Below are 24,622 nucleotides of genomic sequence, written 5' to 3'. Positions count from 1 at the left end.
TCTCGCTGAGTTGCTGCTTTTCGATGGAGTTTTTCTGTATCGCAGAGTCGCGTTTTACCTGGCTACGATAGAAGCAGTGCTAGTTTACACGTTTAAATACCCCTTTTCATGAATAAGCTTTAACGTTATTTGCCCTCGATTGTTTTGAACGAGTCATCTATGTAGGGGCAGAGAAAAACATACAATTCTACAGAGAAAACATTCAGTAAATCTTATGAAAATCAACCACCTACTTCAGCCGAACTTTTTCGGTCCCGAAGCGTCCGTGGAAGATGAGAAAAACGCGGCAAGCCGCTGAATTTTCTGAACTGAGGGTAAGTAAAACAGCTTGCTTAGTAAACAAATTTACGTACCAGTGATTGTTGATCGTTTTTGTTTTAACTCTAGGGGCATTTAAATAATTGGTCCAGTTTTGTCTACTTTTGTCTTCCTCTATTTGTCTACCTTAATCCTATATTTTTTGGGTTAGATACAAAAGGAATGAGTAAAGCTAACTAGGTATGTTATGTATTAAAGCTAAACTTTGGAACTAATTGTATTGTACATAAATTGCATCAAATAAACAGAACGATTCCTGTGTCACAACGATCGAGTCGTTGTTTCATAGCGCTAGCATCAACAAGCGTTCAATAGTATGTGTGTATGTGTGAGTTTTTTTATTGCTATAGTCAATCTGCTAGCAGATATGAATCCATTTTATAGTTCTTTGGTAAATAGCGTGATAGTGTGCTCAATGTGCAGTTAGGTGATCTGTGTACATATGTACATGGTCCTCTAATGTGTGTTGCATTTCTCCAAGGGCTATTTTGTCTATGCCCTGCCTGGATTGTTCAAGGGTTTAGTTCAAAGTTAGTTGTACGTGTAAGTTGCGGATGATTGGGGTAAGAAATATGTTTTTTTTTTCTGTAATAATAATATTAAGAACAATAAAACCACATGGGCAATTTCGTTTGACAGCGCGCAAAGTTCTTTCCTGAGGAAGACATTTCGCAACTTTTTTTAATTTTTGATCATCCAAATTCCATGTGGTTGCATCGAAGAGCTTTGGTAGCCAACCGATCCTTGGTAGATTACTGATAGTCAATACTTCTGCAGGTAAATTCTAGAAACTCAAAATAAGATCAAATATCTATTTTCAGGATTTGGTGCATCAACTCAGAGTGTCAGATCTACAACAGTTGCTTGCGGAGAATAACATCAGCCGTAGTGGTCGCAAATCCGAGTTGATAGAGCGGGTTCTTATATTGCTGCGACAAAATATTTCCGTACTGAGGCATAAAGTGCGTGAGTTGCATCGTAAAGCGTAAGTTTGCAGCTTGGTCCCAAACCCTACATCTGTTGAGTTTATTGGTAGTTGTGCGTTGCAAGCTAACAGAGGAAGCTTCCCGGGGATCGTCTGCTGTCTAGTCTCACAATCAAAATTTCTTTTGCAGTCAACAGGAGGCGCAAGAGGTGGCGGCCGCGAACAGCATCTCGGCAGGGTCGGATCAGCTCGCAGCCAACGTATTGCAGTCGGTGCAAAACAATCCACGAGCAGTGCAAACGCTGTTAGCCTCTGGTGGGCCCCATCTCAACGCCACCACTAACGGTGCTCTCGTCAACAACAATATTCACGGTGTAAGCAACTCCCGTACGGTTCCAGGGATGTACCAGCAGCAGTACAATAACGCCGTAACAAACGACAACCGCGTCAGTACGGTACATGGCAATGGAATGGAAATTCCTCCTTACAATTTCCCAGTACACAACGATGTGAAGCTTAAAAAGCTTGCCTTTTTCGATGTCCTGGCCACGCTGCTGAAACCATCCACGCTAATGCCCAGCAATAACACGCAGCGTAACCAAGAAGGATCGTTTTACTTCCATCTAACGCCGCAGCAAGCGGAGGACATCGCACTTCACCGGGACTACCGTAATCTGTCTAAAGTTGAGCACGTCATACAAGTACAGTTGCGGTTTTGTCTACTTGAGACATCGTGCGAGCAAGAGGACTACTTCCCGCCGAATATTGTAGTGAAAGTGAACAATAAGCTCTGCACCCTGCCGGTAAGCTTAAGAGTGAACATATTTGTTGACTAAACAAACACTTCTTTCGCTAAAGGTTGCTTGGTCTTCCAGAACCCCATTCCTACCAACAAACCTGGCGTCGACCCAAAAAGACCACCGAGGCCAGTAAACATAACACCACACGTGAAGATATCGCCGCTGTTGGCAAATCACATCTCCGTCTCTTGGAACACGGAGTACAATCGGTGTTACGCGGCCGCCTGTTATTTGGTGCGCAAATTATGCTCCGTTACGCTGCTGCAGCGCATGAAGCAAAAAGGTGTCAAGGCAGCGGACTATACGCGTGCGCTGAGTAAGTGTTAAATTATAAAAGTAGATTGAATTGTATAAGCATACCAATTTGTTGGTTTTTTTAATTTTTTTTTTTTTTTACTTTTAGTCAAAGAAAAACTCAACGAGGACGCAGACTCGGAAATAGCTACTACGATGCTAAAAGTGTCATTGATTTGTCCTCTCGGAAAAATGCGCATGACTACTCCATGCCGGTAAGCTTTGAACGAAAAGGAGTTTAACTTATTGCGCCCCCCCTAACGTTCGATTTGTTGCATTCTTTGGTGTTTGAAGAGCTTCCACCTGCTCTCATCTTCAGTGCTTCGATGCTTCATTGTATCTACAGATGAATGAAAGGAAACCTACCTGGAATTGTCCGGTGTGTGACAAACCGGCGGTATATGACAATTTAGTGATCGATGGGTAAAACTTGTTTCTCTGCGCGCTCATTTCATGTTTCATGAATCTTATAATTGGTTTATATTTTATCAGTTACTTTCAAGAGGTACTAGCATCGACCAAACTTTCACCAGAGGACACGGAAATACAGTTGCACAAGGATGGATCGTGGAGTACGCACATCAAGCAAAGCGAATCGCTCGATGACTCGGTTGGTAAAGTGGTGCAGAAAGTGGAAGTCATATCGGACGATATTGGTGAGTGCCTAAGATAGGCAATAGGTATTCGGAGTAGCCGCTCGAACACTCATGGATTTTCTGCTAATTTAATTGCAGAAGTAATAACTACGGATCCTCCGAAACATAGCATTGTGGCACAGGCATCCGTCATCTCGACCAACGAACCCAGCTCGACGTCGGGTGAAACGGTTAGTGGATATCTACTGGTTCCAGCTGATCGAATAAGTCTTGATTTTCAACTTTTCATGATTTTTCATTTAACAGGTCGATCTTACAATCAGTGATTCCGATGACGATGCTCCGAAAAAAAAACCGGCAAACAATCGCTCGAACAGTAGCTCTAATAATCCAACATCCTCCTCATCTTCTGCCGCTCATGCTGGAACTTCCTCTGCTGGTAATGGTTCAGTTACTCGCTCAAAACTAAACGGTAAGTCTCAACGGACTAGTTTTCATAACAAACATACTCAAACATTTGAACAATACTTTGGCATTTTGAAAACAAATGTTACGTTCCGTTTTGAACTCACAAAAACCGTAGTAACGTTCCTTTCACTGTTTTTTCATCGGTCACAATGACGGATTGAAACGTATTGGAGGTGGCCTAGATAAAAGTTTTACTTTATCTTTGTTACACACTTTCAAATTTCTCCATTGTTGATGGACTTCGAAGAGTTGGAATCGAAGAATATTTTCATCCCCTGTTTACTATAAACGACTTAACTACATATCAAGAGCTCCAATATTTAACAAGTATTTATTATTCTTTATTGCATATTGAAGTTTGTGGCCTTTTCCTTTCCTAAATCCTAAATGATCTTTGTTTTGGCCCATCAAGTCCTGCCCCCCCCCCCCCCCCCCCCCCCCTCATCCAAATAAGTGCATTACGTCGTCAAGAGAAACTGAACATATTTGACTTTTCTCTGATTTATATTAAAAGTTCTCCATTGTGGCATTTTCTCAGACATCAGAAAAATGATATGTATAGAGAAATTTTGAAGTGATAAAAATATCAACTCAATTGGTTTTAAGTTGGTGTAGCACTTGTTTGGATTTTATTTTCATACAGCCATATTTCAAATTTGAACATTTCGAGACATTAATGTAAGCAAGATATGTAGTTATTTTGATGTATGTTGAGATTGGCACAATTCGAAGCCTAATTAAACTAATACAGTCGCTGTTCGATAGAGGCTCTTCTATTAGAGTTGAGTTTGATTTCTTTTGTTACATATTCTCTTTTTGTAAGTTTTATTGAGTTCTTTATATACTTTTATTTTTTATTAGCACATTATTGCGTACTATGTAGCTTGCACTACACAGCTACTTATTTAATCATTGTTTTGGGAGTTTCGTTAAAGAGTCTGCACACATTTTTCGTTTCCCTTAAAAACTAATATTCAATCAAAAAACGCATAAACTACACATAAATTATCGATTAGCTAGCCCTGGCGCTAACCGCATTTGCTAATTGTGGATTGTTTTCTTCGTGTCTCTTTTTCTCTTCCTTTTTTTCTTCACACATTCTGCCACCGCTCTTACGCACCCAGAAAAACACCACCCCGTTGGAAGCGAGAGTGTGGTCATCACCGAAGAGATATTAGATAGCGAAGATAATTAATCCCAGGGGAAATAGGAATGTAACGTTGAATCGCATAGCGATCACTACGATACATACATGTCCATAAAGTGGTGGCAAGAACTTCGATCAAAATGCAATTGAGCTAAAAAACAGCGCAAACGAACGTTCCAACTCCTAACGATGATACTCTTGAGGGGGAGCGTGTTTACGTGAAAGGCTGTGTTATAAAAAGGGACACTTTCCATTTCAACCACGCTGATACTAAGATAATAACTGTAAAAGGGGTACTCAAAAAACATATGATGCATCATTTTTATTACTATCAATAACTTGAATAAAAAACACTACCTTATAGTGAGCTAAAAATCCATGATGTGAATTATAATATTGTGCCAAGCACATTGTATATCGCAAACTATACACGCCAATGCCAATATCGAAATTTTTAAATTCTTTGTATTGAACCAGAGGCCTGCATGCAACACAGAGGGTTAAGAAGTTTAATTTACTGTTATTGTTCATGACCCATCGGTTGCATTTGCTTTGTGTTTGTATGATGTTGTTAAGTTAAGTATATGTTGCTATGCAATTTTTATTTATATATTTCATATTTTCGTCTATAAACTCTGGACAACGGTTGGTTTTTATTTAGTTTTTGGTTTTTCTTTGGACATATAAGTTTTGGATTTCACGAGGTTTAATAATACTTTTTTAATGCATGTTCCTGTTGAAGTTTGTTCGATGAAGAAACATAAATTTAATCCTGTGAGTGAGATGTCAATGCTTACAGCTATTTCTGTTTCCCAAGTTTCAGAGGATCCTTCATCATCAGTAATATCGCTTGATTCACCTTCCCCACCTTCGACACCGAATCCGTCACAAAATGGCAGCAATAACGGTAAGAGTATTTTTATCTGAAATTTACACTCGCATATTCAGTGGCTTGTATTTTTTATCGATTGTTTTGCTTACAGACGTTTCCTCGACCACCACACCGTCGTTGGCATACCATGCCCTGACTCAGCAGCAGCAGTCTGCTCTTGCTTCGGATCAGCTGAATTTCCAGTACAATCCTCTTGCCCTGCAAAGGTAAGAAAGCGGGCCGTCTAAAACTTCGCTGTGTTCCAGCAGCATTGACTACGTTCGCACGCCCTAATGCCACATATAGTTGAGTTACCGAGAACCTTTCTGACCGACCATTCCATTGACGGCTGACGTTGCCTCACTATTGAGGTCCATTCTTTTTATTGTACATATTTTTTTTACCAGTCATACTCATACTCAGTTTTTCTTTGCAAACGTACACCTCGAACTGATCTTCTTCGAGGTCTTCTTCGATTAAGCACGCCTGGAACTGATCCGTACTTCAGATAGAATCTTACTTTTCTCTGGTTGAATTCAACTAAAATGGACACAAGGGAGTGAAATGCAGGGATTTTTTCACTGTAGACGAACACTGTATTTAATATTGATAAACTAATGTAAACATAGCGGTAAAGTGTAGAACTTTGTAGTAATAGCTGTGCTAAAGAACGCAATTTACTTTCATTAAAATTGATTGATTTTCAACCTTACTTCGCAGTTTGTATGATTATATCTCAAGGACATGAGGAACCCTCCGGCCGCATATTTCAGTGTACAAATCCGTAAAGCTCAGCCAGTTCTTCTTCCGTCCTTTTCGGTCTGGCGATTTCGAACGCTGTTATGATTTGAAGAAGAGATTCAGAGATCTACTCTCGACTCACGCTGACATTCGGAGCTGAGTATTTCGGAGAAATTTAAAATTATTATATATCTACCGTATAACACATCTTCGAGTGCTCTCTTTTTTACCAAGCGGAAAAAGCTGTTTCCATATCCGGAATCCCGTATGTTAATTTCACGTTTGGCAGGAGGTATTTTTTCACATTTAGTTATTGTAAAGATTAATAAAAAATTTTAAACATGTATTTGGTGCATAATAGTAAATGTTTTCCGAAAGGGTTCGTGTTATTTTTCAAATGTAGTAGTTTTGGTTTTATCATCGTTCGAGTTTCTGCTTTCAGGGTGATGTCGGGTCACTTTTCACGGCGACTTGTAACGGTTTCTGTAAGCTACATTCAAATTTAGTCATACTGTTGCGCCCTCTATGTGGAACTAAATTCGACCGTTACGATAGAAGTATAACACCTAGTTGAAAGATTCAACACCTCCATCCTGGCTGTCATTTCCGTCAATTGACGTGCAATCAAACCGTATCCAGCATCAGTAACGGTCAGTGTTAGCTGACGTGAAGTGCTGGAGCGAAATGTGTAAACGTAGCACATGTGGTAAGAACGGCTGCAAGATGATTGACTGCAAAATCATATATCCTCCATATTTGTATTGGCAGTGGGGTATGTGCTCGTCGGTGATGGCTCAATCCGTAAATAAAGAGTGCAAAAATGACTGAAAAATACATTTAAAACAATGCACAAACGACGCTAGTCGGACGCTTGCTGCAAAATCAGTCAATGTTTCGCGGAGTGGCAGCGCTTCAGTGTATCGATTTTGCGTCCGGCAATCGTAAAGTAACTTCCTTGCTCTCTCGGCCGTGCACTTTCGGTGGCGACTGCGGTTAAGGATTCGGTCGTAAAAAATAAAGTGATCAAAACGCGTCCGTGGTTCGTGCGCGCACCTTTCCAGTGTAAAACGATTAGCCCGCGTTTAGCTGTGTAATATTCATATAGGATAGTGTGAAACGTTCGAAGGCAATGTTACATGTTCTTTTGGAAAGAGTGTAAACTTTCCTGCTCCATGGAACGTAGTTCGTGCGAAAAAAAGAATTGCCAGTCATATAACACTGTCCTCGCCAGCGAATGTAAGTGCTGAATACTGTTTCACGGGTGTGTGAGTGTTTTTGACGTGCGGAAATGCGTTTATGAGTATGTGTGTGTGTGTGTATGTGGCAACAACGTTGATCCTTCCAGTTTCCTACTAATGCCGGTGTGTGTAGTGTAAAATTATCGTCCTGGGGGAAATTAGTAGAGCCAAATAGTGTTCAGTTTACGTTATCAATTGTGAATTCTGATATAAATGCGGAAAGTGTTTTGAAACCCGTGTATTTGTTAGCAGATTTAGAGAATCTTAGCGGCCAGAATATAAATAATGTGGAATAGAAGCAGTAAATAAGTGCTCAACCTTATTATTCAGGTAAGGAAGAATCGTGCGACTGTTTTGTGAACTCGATGATATCAGTAAACATTGGATGATCGTACAGCGATTAGGCGGCTACTAGAGATTACTTATTCCATGCTGCCAAACAAGTTTTTTTGTTTTTTTTTTCTTCGAGTTGGGAGTTGTAAATAAGCTGTTATAAAGATCGCATGTTGTTATTAATTTGGTGCATGAAGTGCACAAGTGTTAAATGTATTTTTATTTGTGTTAACAGTTTTGGTTATTTGAATGAAATGGGCCCGGCGTATAACGTAACCAATCTAATGTTATTGAGCTTGAACGTGTGATAAATACGAAAATTAAAAATCAAATATAGAACTATCGAAACAATTAGCTATTCAATCACTGATTCGGCAAGATTGGAAAGCTTGGCGAGATCTTCGAACGCTTAAAGCTTAAAATGAAACCAAAGATTTTGAAAGAAGAGTACGATTACGTTGTCCAAATTACTTGTTTTTTACAGTTTCCAATGATTGCAATGAACTGTATGCTATCAATGCAATGATTAGCGTGGTAAAAAATGTAAAACTGTACAATTATTTTAAAAGTTAGTACCAAAGTCTACGTTGCTTTATCGCGTATTGTTTAAATTTGAACCATTCCTATAATACTCAATAATGATAAACAATATCAAAAATAAACAATATCAACAACAACAAAAACAATAAAATACAACTTAGAGAAATATTTTCTTCATTTAGAAAGAATAACACAAGTTCCTTGTTATATTATGTTATTTTTACAAGTTATGAAAAATTGTGTAAAAGGACTACACACCTAGGATTTTCAGTATGGATGGAAATTGTTTTCAATAAAAATAATATATTACTTATATAAAAGCAAAAGTAAGCTTGAACAAATGCTGCAAAGAAGGAAATGATAAAATTATTCTAAATAAATAGTGCAACTTTGATTATCATAATCAAGTCTAGTTAAAGTAAACTCAGTAAAAACAAACACGAAAAATGTGTAATTCATTTGTAATTTCCATATCTCTTAGTACTGCTACCGATTGTCTTCGAAACAAAAGATCGCTGACAAGGAAGGATACATGTCCTTTGGGGTCACCCTGTACTGTTGGGAGGTAGCCGGGAGAACATAATCGAGCTCTCTGAACGTGTTTGATTTTATGTTGTACAATCAGAATGAAGAGCATACAACCTGGTTTGAAAAAGTTATTTGCAAAATCAGTTATGTAGCAGGCGCGTGCCGTGGGAGCATTGGTGTGAATTTTCTTCAAATGTCATATTTATCTTAGTTCCGCGAACATATTTTGTTGGAATCTATCAAAAATGTTTAAAAAATGATCAAACGTCGTCAAGCGATTCCCCAGCGGTTCAACTCAACCCCGGCCGGCATCGAGTATAAACTCGAGGCGTTATTGTGTTGGTGAGCGGACTGTGTTTGTACAAGGAAAACAGAAACATAGAATGCACGGGTATCCATTTTTATTACAACACAGTTTAACGCGTCACTTTGGACGGCTACTTTGGAGGTTTAGAATGAACATATTTTTGACGAAAAAAAGTGCATGCAATGTAACAATACGGTCGCCAAAGTGAACAAAAACGGCGTCCGAAGTGTTGGCCGACCGTGCAAAGGTACACATTAAGGCGGTCGTGACAAGGAAACGCATTTTATCGGCTATCAAAGTCATGACGATCGGTGGGCTCGGTGGAAGAAAATCCCAGCGCGAATCGCTTCGCCCTCAAGTGTGTGGAAGTTGAAATTCGTTCGTATGTGCGGATTCCGCATAACGTAGCGAAATGTTGTGCGTGGAAAATGTATGCACGTTCGTTTCTCGTTGATCAAGCTGCTTTGAATCGTTTGCCTAGAATGAGGATTGTCTAATGTTGTTTGTTTGCTACGCACAAATTGAAATTGGTAGAAAATGCCAGGAAGAAGAGAGCAATCGTGCAGGAAAAGGAAAGAAGTGAGGGAGATGGGATGGAAAGGGGAAGACGCAAGAACGTGCGAGAGTGAGAGCGTAGATGATGAGTTTTTACACAATATAAATCAGCATACTCGTTGACTGCGCGAGAAACATCGTCCTTTCCTGTCCTGTCTCCACGCTTGTTGCGGTTCGTCCCCGCGCACAAGTCCTCGCGAGCACAATTGATGGATGGAGGAGTGTGTGTGCGTGAACCGTGTTTATGCTGCTCGGTTGAAGTGCGCTTGCAGTCGCAGCCGGGGACTCTTTGGCGACACGCTTGTGATGCTCTTCTTTCGCACGGCTAGTGCGGCAATGGTTCCTGCGTGTGCATGTGTGTGCGTAAAGATGAATGCAGTGTTGATGCGATTGTGTGAATCTACGCGTGTTCTTTAAAAAAAGCAAACTTTCTTCTCGGGGCCGTGACCGATGTTATTTCGTGTGGATCTTTTATCGGGAAGCAAACAGCCCGGCCAAGAAACATTAAACAACAACCGTTTACAACAATCGCACGTGCGAAACCGATTACAGAACATCCGTTGGGTCGCATATATTTCAGGCGGACATTTGGGCCGTGTACATGTTTGCATGCTTCGACATTCTCGGCATGCTAAGTTTTTTCCAAAACGAAGTGGAGATGATGGATGATAGCTCATGCGTTTCGTGTATGCGTGCCTGCTCGGGGTGCAGTTTGTCATACTAATACGTTTATCGAAACACACTGCCCATCTCATGCAGAAAGTGCACTTCACAGCCCAACACCATTCTACGCCGTGTGAAAATGGTTATTACGAGATTTATAATGAGAGAGGCAGGAAGAAAATCAACAAAAACTGTGCGAGAGAACGAGAAGGAGTTTCACTTCTAGTAGTAGCAGTTGTAATATTTAAAACTTGTTAAACTTTTGCGTGAAACTTGGTTAAAAACACTGTTGGAGATACCATGTTTTACGCATTCTGATAACGATTGTGCAAAAGATTTCACATTTAAAGTTTAAGTTGACCAACAGTTTATTCCATTTTCTGTACGAATGTAGTGTTTTGAATTTACCTTCTCATTATTATAGCAAACAATCGCTACTAAACTAAGACAAAGTACCTTAAATGTTTCGAAACAAACCTAGCACAGCGAAAAAGGTTTGCCTAGCGTGGACGAAAAACGAATTGTGTTCTACCGTGAAAATGGTTCAGAGAAATTAATGAGTTTATAAAATTTATACGGTAAGATAATTTTTTTCGGTTAAATCGAATCATGTTTACAACGTTAATGTTCAAATAAGAAATATTAATGGGTTAGAGGTAAACGGAGGTGAACTAGGAAAATTTCTTAAAAAAAGGATTAACATCACACTTCTTTGATTCTCCAATTTTCTTGCAGATTAAAATGGTATTGTTGGCCCAAGGGCCGTGGCCCTTCGATACTGTTGTGCAACCGCTGAATACCAGAAAGCTTGGTCAAGAAGCATCGTACGGTTGCCTTCGTCGCCTTGATCGTCGTACCTCTTCATCCGTAGTATCCGTCGTGGCTACCGGTTGCGATCGTGGCCAATCGATTCGCCGAAAGGTCCCAGCGAATGCAGGTCATTTTGACGAGAGTGAGATCCCGACTGCGTCCTATCGTGCTCCATTGCCGCTGTCTGACGTTGCCGTTAGCGTTAACGGATCTCACCAGTGGCAAGGATTGTTGATGGGCCCGCTGGTGGCGGACGCCCCGGACTCCTTTACTGCATGGATTCAATGAATCGCAACGAGGCGAACAGCAGCAGCCACCACCAAAGCAAGGTGGTCTTAATGAATCAAGGAACTGATAGCAATAACGAAGGAACTAATCTTACGAGTACCAGCGGTAGCAGCAGCAGCGGTGGCAGCAGCAGCAGCAGCAGCAGCAGCGGCAACAGCAGCCACAGTAACAGCACACGCGCCAGCAGCAGCAGCAGCAGCAGCAGTAGTGGCAACGGTAGTAGAAGCAACATTATTAGTATAAGCGGTAGCAAGAGCAATAGCGGCGTCGACTGCGGTGGCGCTTCGTTTAGCGGCAAAAGTAGCCAGCAGCAGCAACAGCAGCGTAATATTCATCATCATCATCAGCTTCAGCACCAGCCAGCCCCAGCGACGGGTGTGATCGGCCGGGGAAGCAGTAACGTCATTGTAGGTGGTGGTGGGGTATCGACCGCCGTTACGGCTTCGGAGGCCCCGTCGTCAGCAGAGACAGCGGTGAGCGATATAAAGGATTCAAACTTTGATGACGACAACGAGTGGGACGTCGGAATCGGCGATCTAATAATTGATCTTGACGCCGATATTGAAAAAACTGGTGCAACTCAACAGCAGCAGCTGCAACACCAGCAGCAACAGCAACAGCAACAGCAACAGCAACAGCAACAGCAACAGCAACAGTTGCAGCCAAATTCGAGCACCAGTGCACTATCAAACAACAGCCATCCATCGGCATCCGGTGGTGGCGGTGTATTACCGTATCTATCAACCAGTAGTGGCGAACAGTCGTCTTCAGCATCAGTTGGTGGTAGCCATAGCAACGCAACACGTGCCAGCAGCAATACTGCTCTCACTACAAAAAGCACAAAGGTTCCGGCAACAAGTGATACTGTTGGAGGAGCGGCTGGTTCGGGGAATAAGCTCGAAGTAGTCGCAGGCGGTGGTACAAGCGGCACCAGTTCCAAAGGTCATCATCATCACCATCACCACCACCATCATCATCATCACCATCATCATCGTCATAAACAACAGTCGGGAGGCGGTGGAACCAGCAACAGCAGCAGTAGTGCGAGTCCAGGAGGAAACAGTGGAGACGGATCGCAAACCAAAACACGCACCTCAAGCTTTTCGAGTGTACCTAGCACTCCTAGTACAGTAGCAGTTGCACCAAAAGCCGCCACTGCAAACAGTCTCATTGCTGTCGCAACAGTAACGGGCCCGGGAGTCAAGCCGCACGCTAGTGTGGATATCCCGGATTTCTCGAATACAACAAGCGGCGGCATACGAAGTAAAACTAGTAGTAGCAGCAGCAGCAGCAGTACCAGCAGTAGCAGCAGCGGCAGCACCGTTACCGGAACCGGTAGCAGCAACGTCAGTAGCAGCCATACCACCATGTCTTCGACTACAAGCAGCTCGGGTAGTAAGTCGACGACCAAGCTGTCCGTTGACCATCAGGCGACGCTCGACAAGGGGCTTAAAATGAAAATCAAACGCACGAAGCCTGGCACGAAAACATCCGAAGCAAAGCACGAAATCGTCAAATCGGACCAAAACGGTACTACGCCGACCACGGCCACACTGAGTACGGGTGGCAGCATCGCCACGCTAGGTGGCGGTTCGGTCCTAGGATCGTCTTCCGCACTGACCAGCACAACCGGTGTGACTGGTATGAGCACTACCACCACACTGGGTGGGTCGATGGCCGGGATTGCCGGCGTTGGCGGTTCTACCAGCGCCCTAAGCGCCACCGGTCCAGGATCACATTTAACGACTGATTCCGATAATAATACGGGTATGGGCGGTGGCGGATCCGGTGCTGGCAGTGGTGGCGGAAACCTTTCGGCAGGAAACTCCACATCGGGAGGTAGTCACCATGGTGGTGGAAGCGGTGCCGGCATCGGTGGAATCAATAGTAGCAACACCATCAACAGTACGTCAAACGGAAGTGGTGGTAGTAGCACCGGGCTGAGCAACAGCAACAGTAACAGTGGAGCACCGAGTAGCGGGAATAGCGTCATGAATAGCAGTACAGTCGGTGGAATGAGCAGCAGTTCCGGCAAGAAACACTCTTCACAGTCGACCGGTAGTGGCGTCAACAGTAGTAATCAGCAACAGCTAGGTTGCTCCAATAATCTTACATCTCAGCAGCAGCAGCAGCAGCAGCAGCAACATCAGTCCCATCAGTCGCAGCATCAGTCCCATCAGCAGCAACAGCATCCGTCGCAGCAGCCACCCCAAAGCTCGAATAAACGCGGCAGCAGTAGCCACCGGAGGGACAAAGGAAAGGACAAGGCCACCCATCACAACCAGCGCGACAAGAACGATCAGTCTGCACAGCAGCAGCATCAGTCACAGGGGGGTGCAGGTTCAGTAGATGTGGGGACCGGCATCGGCGGCAGCAGCAGTCGTTCAGCGGCGGGAAGCTGCAGTTGCGTGCATCACGATGTACAAGTTAATGGCATTCTACAGCAGCAACAGCCCTGCTCGAGCGCGTCGTGCATATACGCCAAGACCGGAAGCAACGGAGGTGATCATACGGGTTCTGGCAATATGGCACTCACTCCATCACATCGGTTAGGTCCCGGCGGAGGCAGTCAGGGAAATGCAAGGTAGGTTTAGCAGTTAAATGCCCCTAGTGTGATTTAACATGCTTCTTCTTAGTACTAAATCTGTAAATTAGGCTATTTCAATAACCTAACTAAAACTATAATAACTTATCAATACTTTCAACAAATTTATATCGTTCCGAGTCCATTCGGTGACATTCGTCCCGAGCTTTCTGGTCACTATGTTAAAACTAAGCAAGCTAACATTCAACAACTGATTTCTCATTTAAAAGTAAATCAATGGCTCCTACACCAAGTATGAAAAATAAATCCCACAGCAGTGCCTGTTGACAGAAACGATTGTAAATTATCTAGATTTTGGAAAATGTTAAAATTTGTATTTCACGGCTCCATTGGCCTATTATTTTTTGTAAGACTGACCATGTCTGGGCGCAGACGGACAATATCCATATTTCCTTTCGTGAATCCTTAATTGTTGTCGGGATTAAAATAAGTTATTGCCTTTTTCTCAACAGTGTTGGAACGAGTTCTTCGTCAACGCTCGGAAGTGGCAACAATAACACACCGAACGCACCAGGTCCACCAATGGGAAAGGATGTAAATAAGGTAAGGACTTCGATAGACAAAGTTTCTTTTCATTTACTAATCAAACCAATTGTCTCTGATTTTAGATGTTAAGTATTGCGATAGCCGGTCCAGGCGTCCCACACGGTGGTGCAGCCAATTCATCGAGCAATAACTGCATGACCACCAACACCGGTGGCAATATTGTGAACAATATCCACTCGTCCGGCTCGGGAGTACTGAAGGCACAACTGCAAGCAGTCTCTATGGCGAGCGCAGTTACAGGCGATATGGGGGTGGCAGGTGGTACTAGTTTGATGGGTAACTAACTGTTCGATCTAAGATAATAGGATATTACATTTATTGTCGTGTCAATAATATTATTTTCCTATTGTAGGTGTGAGCATGTTTGCCAACAGTGCTGCTACTACCTCATCCGCCAGCGGTATGTCCTCGACGACGCTTTCGACGCACGATGATAAACGGGGCTCGAGTCCACCGCCCGCGAAACGCCACAAAGCCGACCGCAAGGATATGGTGGACGTTTGCGTTGGGACATCGGTGGGCACGATCACTGAACCGGACTGTTTGGGACCGTGTGAACCGGGCACGTCCGTCACGCTGGAAGGTATCGTGTGGCACGAAACGGAAGGTGGTGTGCTGGTGGTGAACGTTACCTGGCGCGGTAAAACCTACGTCGGAACGCTTATCGACTGCACCAAGCACGATTGGGCGCCACCAAGGTAAACATAACAACGTGTCCCTGTTTAGGCCGCATTTCTCTTGTCCGCTACAAGAAAGAATCGTGTGTATTGAATGGTTCCTTGGTTTTTCAGATTTTGTGACTCACCAACGGAAGAGTTGGACTCGAGGACACCGAAAGGGCGGGGAAAACGTGGCCGCAGCTCCACACTGCTCCCGTCAAACGATCTAAGCAATTTCACAGAAACTAGAAGCTCGGTATGTATTATTTAGATGTATTTTTTTTAATTGCTAACGTTAGTGTCTCTTAAAGGCAATTCAAAGGACTGATCGTAATCGGTAGATAAATAACTGATCTGTTAGCAACGAGTTAGTTTCCAACCGCATCTAAACATAATTTTATAGCATGTTCGTTTCCTACTGTTCCGCTTCCTTCCCAATCAACTCGTTTAAGCTTGCCCTATCGATTGAAAAATCCTGTAAACTGATCTTCCCGACTCATTCATCTACTGATTAACATCCTTCACACTTCCGCTAGCGCGAAAAAAATGACGGTGGCCATCCAATTGCTCTCGTAGTTCGATATCGTTGCGTTCAGTATTTCTTGGGTTTTTTTTAAATACCCCACTCAATTTGTTTAAATTTACTGCAAAAACTCGTCACGCAAAATAAAAATCTCAATAACTTAAATGAGCGACATCGTTAGTTGGGAATCGGTTTCAGTTAGAGCGAAAAGTTTAAGTTACGGATCGGTTGTTTATTCAAGTGTGTTTTAGATAAGAGGTCACCCACTGAATAATATTCTGTATCTTCGCTTACCTCTTCCCCACTCTTCAACAGATGCACAGTAAGCTAAGAAACGGCGGTTCGAAAGGACGAGGTGGCCGAGGTGGTGTCATTGAGGCAACTGCAGCTACCAACGTTGGTGGCGTCGGTGGTTCCACTGGAGGCTCGAAGCTTCCGACCCTGACGCCGAGCGCAAACGCACTCGGGCCCAACAACGGCGGTGGTTCTTCAGCGGCCCTGGTCGGATCCTCGAACACACCTTCCACGTCCCCGGTCGCGTTTCTTCCGCCGCGAGCGGAGAAGCGCAAATCGAAGGACGAATCACCGTCACCACTCGGCGCCGGCAGTGGTGGTGGTGGTGGTGGTAACAACGGTGGCCAGGGCGCCACCGGTAACAATGTGATAAATCCCGCGTCTGTAAATATGGCCAGTGGTTCTTCCTCCGTCGGGGGTGGTGGCGGGGGCGCTTTTAACAACGGTTCGAATGTTGGTGGAAGTGACGCAGGAGGAGGTACCGGAGGGGGACAATCGAATTCCGGGCTCCAGGTCAATCCGGGCACGGGGTTGAACGTGCAAGTGGGTGGTGTCGGTGGTTCCGCTGCTATCGGAGGAGCGTCCGGTGGAGGTGGTGGTGGTTCGGCGTGTAAGAAGGCTAAGAGTAGTACTGCCGCGGCGTGTGCGATCTCCCCGGTACTGCTGGAATGTCCGGAGCAGGACTGCAGCAAAAAGTACAAGCACGCCAACGGGCTGAAGTACCATCAGAGCCATGCGCATGCGGGCAGTGCTTCGTCGATGGACGAGGATTCACTGCAGGCCCCAGAGTCACCCCAGCGGATAGCGCCGTCACCAACGACGGGTTCTAACACCGCCACCGCGTCGCCCCTGCCAATGAGCGGCAGTGGCATCCCGTCGGCAACAACTTCCACAACCAGCGAGCTTGTGCTAGCCCTATCCTCTACATCATCTTCAGCGCCATCACCGGCGTCGATCGCTTCCTCCGGTGGGCAGCTGGTGGCTTCATCACCGTCACTGTCTGCCGCTACTACTTGCATTTCAGCGATGTCTAGTCAATTGTCACAGCAAAATTTAGGCTCTAAATCACAACAGTCCCCCAGCACCACCGGCAGCACTGCCAGCACAATCAACAACAACAACAACAACAACAACCCTACCAGTGGTAACTCCAACGAAACCGTCGGCACAACACCAAATTCCGGCAGCATTTTATTACAAGCAACCTCCGTCGGTGAAGCACCTTCCGGTGGAGGTTCGACAGGAGCGGCTGCAACTTCCCAGGAGCAACAAGACTCATCCGGCAGTACTGATGGTTCAGCCGGGACCGGAGGTGGATCGACATCATTGAATGGTAACGCATTCCCTTAAGCTTAATCATGGCAGGCGATACTAAATGATTTGTTTTGTTTCTCCTCTTCTAAGACGATATAGATCCGAACGCGAACGCCGCTGTATCGGGAGCAAATAGTAGTGTTGTTGGTGCGACGGTCACCAGATCACCAGCCAACATCGCATTGATGACGAATCCTGGTACACCCTCTACCCCTGGCGATGGTAAGCGTGTCCGTCCTGCCCCATCCCGCCTTTGCACGATGTTTATTGTCATGTCAATGAATATTTTTAGTAACCAAAACACCGCACAGTTACGTGAAGCAAAAGAAAAGCCGCAAATCGCCCGGTCCGGCGGCTGCGGATTTTGACTCGATGGCATCGTCGGCAGCGAACCGGACGGAAGATGTGCAGAGCCCGGCGTACAGTGATATCAGCGACGATTCGACGCCCGTGACCGACGCCACCGATCTGCCCATGGGAGGAGGTGGTGAGTTATTGCAACGGTTTCTCCGGAAGACAAGTGAATTGACCCAACATTTTTTCCCGTTCCGTGCAATTGCAGAAAAATCCAAAGGATCTCATATTGCGGAAGCTACTAGAAAATCCATCGACCCACCAGCGGAACCGGGCAACAGTGGCGTTGTCAACAGCAATCCTACTCCGGGCGGTCCCTTGGGGCCTATAGCCAGCTACGGACTGTATCCTTATTATGGCGGATTGCCGCCGCATCAGCAACCACCTCCCCCACCACCACCCGGTGGACCGTACTTCCCATCGGCAGCCGATCTCGGCCCGAACAAGCCGCCCCCTCCGCCACCGATCGTTTCGCACGGTGTGCCGCCGCAACCGGCGAATCTTGGTGCACCCGGTGGGCCACCGTCGAACGTTGGCCCGCTCGAGTACAGTAAAAACAAGGAACCACCGCTGGATCTTATGAATAAACCGAGCAACGCCAATCAACACCAGCAGCAGCATCCTCTACACCAACCGCAAGGTCCTCCATCGTCGTTGCCACCGCCACCATCGCTTGCATCGAGTGGGCCACCTCCTCCGACGGACGGTGGACGAGGTGGCGGTGGTCTGATTATGAACGCTTCCGGTACGGGCCTCCCGCCACCACACGGTGCAGGGGACGTAAAGGATGGTTCCATGTTGAACGCCGGCCCTCCACCACCACCACCGGGTGGCAAAGTTCTGTCTCATTACTATCCGTACAGGTAAGTGGGGTGCCGCGCGATTTGACGCAAATGGATGAACAGGTGATCACACGTTTAACGTTTTGATATTTTATAGCTACGTACCTCCCGGCTACAACTACCCCGGCCTTGACCCCGGACCGTACGGGCCACTGTCAGTCATATCGGACGAAGCAAAGCACAGTCCCGTGGTGAAAGAGGAACGAACGAAAGAGAGCCAAAGTCCTAGCGAGTACAGTAAATTGGGTGGTTCACCGGTAAGTATTTTGTTTGTGATGGATAGGAGTAGATAATTACTATCGGAGTGATTCCAAGATGCACTATTCAATCGATTTGACCATCATTTTGTTTCATCTCCTTTGCAGCTCATGGCAACAAAGCTGATAAAATCAGAATCTACGAAAGATATAAAGACTGAACCAGGCCTAAGCAGTGGTGGTGGCAGCGGGCATCACGGACCCGGCCTCGGTCACGGAAAAGATCCTCAGCAATCCGGGCCGAACCAGCAGCCGCCGCCTCCATTGCCACCGCAATCACTCGGACCGTACGGAAGTATGTTCCAGAGACACGGCCTGGGCGTGGGTCCACCAACCGGTGGGCCACCTCCGTCCCACATACCTACGTCACGGGAGGACGATCTACGGAGGTACGGTTGGCGATGCGATTACTAAGGGCTTGCATGGGTAAAACATTTTTCTTCTCCATCTGCAGACTGTTTAGCTACTCGGACCAACGAAGAGGTTCAATGGGTGGTGGCAATCCGCCACCACCTGGGCTCCCCGGAGGTCCTCCAGGGCTGCCACCGGGACTCAATCCGAAGGACGAACCACATTCACCGCAGCAATCGTCCGGATTGCACGGGCAGTCGGTGGTCACCGTGTCGAACCAACCGTCGGGCAAGGGATCAAAGTCATCATCTTCCGGCGGCGGCTCATCTTCGTCGTCTTCGTCCGGTGGTGGCAGCAGCGGCAAGGGAATGGGCAAGGGATCGTCGGACAGAGATGGCAGTGGGAGCATAAAGCAAGAGGACAAGGAGAGCTCGCTAAAAATCAAACAGCAGCAGCAGCAGCAGCAGGAGGGCCAAAAGCCGACGATGGAAACGCAAGGTCCACCGCCACCACCAACGTCCCAGTACTACTCGCCGTCGCTCTACATGAGTGCCGCCCCGTTCGGCTTCGATCCGAACCACCAAATGTACCGGCAGATGCTCGTCTCGACCGGACCGTACAATGCGCCACCGTACCACTTACAAATACCACGCTTTAACCACCCGCCCGAGGATCTGTCGCGGAATCCTAACACAAAGGCGCTCGATCTGCTGCAGCATCACGCCAGTCAGTACTACAACTCGCACAAGATACACGAGCTTAGCGAGCGCGCACTGAAAAGCCCAACCAGCAGCAGCGTTAAAGTAAGCGTATCAAGTCCCAATCTCTCGCAGCAACCCGGTTGCCAAAATCCTAATCTATGCATTCCTCCACCAAACAGTAGTAGCGCAGGATTGTCTTTACAGCAACAACAGTCGGTTGCTGCCGCGCAGCAGCAGCAGCAACAGCAACAGCAACAGCAGCAGCAGCAGCAACAGCCATCTAATGCCGGTAGTGGTAGCGTTGGCAGTGGTAGTGGTGGTGGTGGTGGTGTTGGGGGCGGTGGTGGTGTCGGTGGCGGTAGTGGTGGGGGCGGCGGTGGACCGCCACCATTGTCGTCGCAGCAGGCCCCCTCGGCGGGCAATCATATGCAAGGTACGGCACGAACCTGGCCCTTTGATTGATTAACCATTCCCATACAGGTACCTTCAGGCGATACGAATGTTGATGAAAACAAGTTGATGGCGAATCTCGGTTGTTTGATGTTTTTTTTTGCTTTTTCCTCGTTCCGACATCCAAGATACCTGTTGCTAGTTCATTGTGCTCAAGATCGGTAAAAAGAGCTAGTCTTCCTCACGTCTTGCAACCTTCCTCCAGAACATATTTCGAACGCCTCAATGGCTGGTTCAGTTCTCCATCAAAGATTCGTATCGCCTGGAAGCACCTATTTGCTTTCTTCCCTCGATGAGATGCATTCTGCCTTTCATCCAACTCCCCTAGGTTTAGGTCCTTTCTCGGTAGCGTTGCTTTGGTACCGTCTCTCATGGTTTCGTCTTTCTTTTGCAGGATCGTCAGTCAATAGCAATAGTACAAGTGGCGGTGGTAATGTAAATAGTAGTAACAACAGTGGTAGTAGCGGCGGTCCGGTTGGTAATAATGGTGGCCCTGGCAGCAGTGATGGGCCGGGCAAGGAACAGCAATCGTCGGGTGGCAGCGGCGGGTCCGGTCGAAGCGGAGAAGGAGCACGGAGTCCACCTCCACAGCGGCACGTACACACACATCATCACACACACGTTGGGCTTGGCTATCCAATGTTTCAACCACCGTATGGAGGTAAGTACTCTCATTTTTGCATTTCAATTGCATCTCGCGTAAAATCGTGCTAACATGCATCCTTTTTCGTCTCCGCCCACAGCGGTTCTCGCGAGTCCTCAAGCGGCAGCCGTTACTGTGCTGAGCCCATTCCAAACGGGTCCACCGGCGAAGTGAAAGTAGAAACAATCGCCGTCGTCATCGGGTTCCCTTCAACAGTCAGCGAGTTGAGCAGTAGAAGCAGCGCAGATCCTGTGTGGTTCGATTATGTTTGATAATCGACTTACTCTTACTATCCTTCATCCAAACCCGATGTTGTCAGATTTTGCAAACGCGGAAAATGATTCCTAGAAAGCAGCTAGACACGAAAAAAGGGGCGACGGGTAGTCGTAGCCTGTAGCGTTTGATTAGTTACATAGGATAAAAAAACCGACACGGCGAAAGGAGATGGCGCTAGGTTACGATGTTCCTGTGACAGGACACGTGTAATCACCCTCTCTATAGAGATACTAATAGCACGCGACGAGTCCCTGTGATTTTCCTGTACGAGTACAAGAAAGCGAACATACTTTGACTGCTTCTTTTCCCCCTTCGCCTCTAGTTGCAGCCCGCTTGGATCGGGTGCTTTTCGGAGCACAAAACGGGTTTAAGATTGAGATCAAAGTAGACCTGCCCTCCCAACCAGTGTTTTAATCAAAAAGGAGCGGTAACGGTTTTTTAGAACAATCCTAGCAACCATCACACCACGCTTTTATGTTACCCTTTCGAACCTGTTCGATGTTGCGCAAATGCAGCGAAAGCCGATCGCCGCAGAGGAATACAACAACAAAAAAAATGTACATATACATAACATGCCGCCGGTTGGGTGCCGGCTGCCAAACATATCGGCTAGTCGATCCATTATGGTAGCATTCTATTGTTTTATGACTACGAGAAAAGAAACAGACAACCAACAATTACGAAGCTCAGATCGGAGGCATACTTTAATAATCGTTCGTTGTTAACGCTATTTAAGCGAGAAGAGAAATCAGCGTACAGTGATCAAAGATTGGAAAAGTTACAGATGGAGCTTTCCCAAATTAGCACCACCGCTTTAAACAGTGGGGTTGGTGCTTTCCGCAAACAACAGATAAGGATAGTTTTCCCCGAACTTGGGGAGGAATGTTTGAAAAGGCAAATCAAACCAAACCATTCGGTAGTCGAGTGTGTAATGCGTGTGTGTGTGCGTGTGTGTGTGTGTGTGTTGAACATGGTGGTAGTTGTTGTTACTACCGATAACATGGGCTCCCTGTTATACATATTTTTGTACAAAACTCTGACGAAACCGCAATGGTAAATATGACAGACGAACGTAGGCATGTGTCGACAGAAGGAACAAGGTGTGAACAAAAAGATGAGAGGAAAAAAACAAAAGTACACAAAACAGCATATCCTTCCAATGGGAAGGACAAGTAACGGTAGAAAATATACATATATACAGAAAACGAAAAGTAAACCATGGCCAACGGCAATTTCCGTGCATTTTGTTGTACAATTTTGTAGAAAGTAACTTTAGTGCAAGACCGGCGGAAGGAGGTGGGTTAGCTTTACGCGAAAGTGGAAAAGTAGTGAGTGTTATGGACTAAGCATACAAACAAGCATACATTTAATTATCAGGTGTAAAAAGAAAACCAGAAAATAAAGCCAACGCGCCCAACGTGCATTGGTTTTAGTGCGAGGGAAATATTATCGCACAGCCGGAGTAGATGACCGGAGAGACTAAACCGATCCAATCCCGATGGACGGGGGAATGCGGATAAACATCAACTGTGTATATTCAACGTCGAATTGAAAATCGAGCGCGCGCGTGTTAAGGAGCCAGATTGGTTTACATATAGCGAATAAGTGATAATTGCATGCAGGAATCGAATTGGTGTTCTTCTACTTTTGGGAATATTATCGAATGGGACGAATTAATGATGGCATACAAAATAAAAAAAACTAAGTTAAACACGAGGATGGGAGGGGATATGGCACGCAGCATCGGTTTCCGGAAACGCGATCAGCGGGCAGTAATTGAAATACTCGTGATTTAAAAACTTCCCCCCGTCGAGGCTCGAGTTGTGGAAAGCGAGAGAGCGATAGGTAGGGAAAAACAACCCATCTTGATCCTATTGAAACACATGAGGGTTTGGAGCTTTCCATCCCCCCATGTGGAGATGTTTCAATTTCGGCACCAATATAATTGGTGCCGTGATATGAAAAGGTGGATTGGTTCCAATCCGGGTAATGTGTATATATTGTATCATTAAAAATTTGCGTGTTTCGAACCCATGTTGATACTTCCAGCGACGAGAGTTCGGTGAAAAGCCACAGTGCAGGGTGAATGCGGATAATGTCCATGTTTTTTTTTTTGGTTTTGTCCTAAGTGCTGCTAATGTTTTGTTTCCTTTTGCGTCCCTCTAGCTTGGGGACAGAGTTTTTTTTTCCATCGTCGGATCATTGTCTGTTCTCTTTGGAAAATAACAACCATGGCAACGCGTTGCTGCAACAGAATTACACTTTTCCTGGGGAAGTGTTTTTTTTCCTTCTGTTCAATGCAATCCCTTTGGCCACCCACCCAGCGTTGTGGTCTGGTTGTGGGTGGTGCGAGTGCCCGATTTTAAAAATGCTTTAAATGTGCATGATGCGGTAGGGAAGGGTTCTTGAGAAAATCTTTTCGACCTCACCCCACAAATCATTCGAAAGGGGAGCTAATCCGTATAATTAATTTCACCTCCGGCTGAGAAAAAGAAAAGTTGCCCAGTATTCGTTGCAATTGGAGGGTGTTTATCTAGTGATAGAAATAATCTGCTCGCATTGTGTTGAAAGAGATGCACCGGAACGTGGCGAAAGTTGAAGGAAACCGGCATAGGGGAAAGGATGTTAAAGGAAACACGGCAAACGTTTGTAGATCAGCAGGCGACGCGTGAGTCAAAGTTGACACTAGTGAGAAAACAGACGAGTGAAGTTAATAAATTGAGACAAGTTGACCCAGCTTATATTACGAAAAAGCAGTAGGACAAGGATCGAGGAATCGCAGTAAAGAAGAACGCAACATATGAGCACACGGTGAAGTAGTATGTGTGTCCCCCTTCCCTTTTTATCAATGTAAGGACACAAGCAGCAGTAAGTGGTATGTATAAATATTAATGATAACGATACTATTAATTACGATGGTAATGATAATAATAACTATAGTTGGGACTAGTTATAATGAGTACGAATACACAACAACAACCAACAACTGAGTATAGCTTACAAATATTCGGAAAACGATAACGGAAAAGGACTACAACAACAAAAAAATGCTAAATGTGAAAATTGCAACCGTACGTATAAATATATATATATATATAAACAAAATTATATATATATATAGAAATATAGCTCCTATATATATGAAACAAAAACATACCTACATAATATATATATAGGAGGTTACATTCCTTGTATTGGAAAAAATACAAAAGTAAAGCGATCAGTGGAAGGTGATGAGTATGAATCAGAATAACAGAATACATGGGCAAAAAAACTGAATAAAATCAAAAGTTGAAAAAATTATACGAAAGTGTTACTTTATGCATGGGTTGTTGTTCGGCTTAATCATGGGATTGACAAAATGTTTGAATTTCTGTTTAAAATT

The 24,622-nt window shown here is 45.2% G+C and overlaps 2 protein-coding genes across 9 annotated transcripts; both read left to right on the top strand.

Moving 5' to 3' along the window:
- The first annotated feature begins 46 nt into the window (after positions 1 to 46).
- Positions 47 to 6,506, top strand: LOC131266602 (E3 SUMO-protein ligase PIAS1). 4 transcript variants are annotated; one of them, XM_058269188.1, is made up of 13 exons: positions 47 to 314; positions 1,140 to 1,303; positions 1,434 to 1,558; positions 1,643 to 2,046; positions 2,119 to 2,359; positions 2,447 to 2,552; positions 2,632 to 2,760; positions 2,830 to 2,993; positions 3,072 to 3,163; positions 3,240 to 3,405; positions 5,366 to 5,455; positions 5,532 to 5,646; positions 6,140 to 6,506. In XM_058269188.1, exons 1-13 carry the CDS (start codon positions 273 to 275, stop codon positions 6,165 to 6,167), a joined length of 1,866 nt encoding a protein of 621 aa, XP_058125171.1. In that variant the 5' UTR covers positions 47 to 272; the 3' UTR covers positions 6,168 to 6,506. The 4 variants fall into 4 exon arrangements, with proteins under 4 accessions (XP_058125171.1, XP_058125170.1, XP_058125169.1 ...); XM_058269187.1 differs by having other exon boundaries at positions 1,434 to 2,046; positions 5,372 to 5,455; XM_058269186.1 differs by having other exon boundaries at positions 1,434 to 2,046.
- A 439-nt stretch (positions 6,507 to 6,945) lies between these two features.
- LOC131266406 (mucin-19-like) lies at positions 6,946 to 22,854 on the top strand. 5 transcript variants are annotated; one of them, XM_058268917.1, is made up of 16 exons: positions 6,946 to 7,396; positions 7,648 to 7,728; positions 11,060 to 14,006; positions 14,480 to 14,570; positions 14,636 to 14,849; positions 14,926 to 15,271; positions 15,365 to 15,488; positions 16,071 to 17,382; positions 17,454 to 17,585; positions 17,656 to 17,850; positions 17,926 to 18,580; positions 18,657 to 18,816; positions 18,925 to 19,205; positions 19,271 to 20,301; positions 20,713 to 20,979; positions 21,062 to 22,854. In XM_058268917.1, the coding sequence occupies exons 3-16, from the start codon at positions 11,410 to 11,412 to the stop codon at positions 21,133 to 21,135; spliced, it is 7,479 nt and encodes a 2,492-aa protein (XP_058124900.1). In that variant the 5' UTR covers positions 6,946 to 7,396; positions 7,648 to 7,728; positions 11,060 to 11,409; the 3' UTR covers positions 21,136 to 22,854. The 5 variants fall into 5 exon arrangements, with proteins under 5 accessions (XP_058124900.1, XP_058124901.1, XP_058124902.1 ...); XM_058268916.1 differs by lacking the exons at positions 6,946 to 7,396; positions 7,648 to 7,728 and adding exons at positions 9,232 to 9,353; positions 10,749 to 10,902; XM_058268918.1 differs by lacking the exon at positions 7,648 to 7,728.
- The last annotated feature ends 1,768 nt before the right edge of the window (positions 22,855 to 24,622 follow it).

Source organism: Anopheles coustani, chromosome 2 (genome assembly GCF_943734705.1).
Source record: "Anopheles coustani chromosome 2, idAnoCousDA_361_x.2, whole genome shotgun sequence".
Taxonomy (NCBI): Eukaryota; Metazoa; Arthropoda; class Insecta; order Diptera; family Culicidae; genus Anopheles; species Anopheles coustani.
Note: the sequence above shows the minus strand (reverse complement) of the source record. Positions and strands in the feature narration are given on the sequence as shown.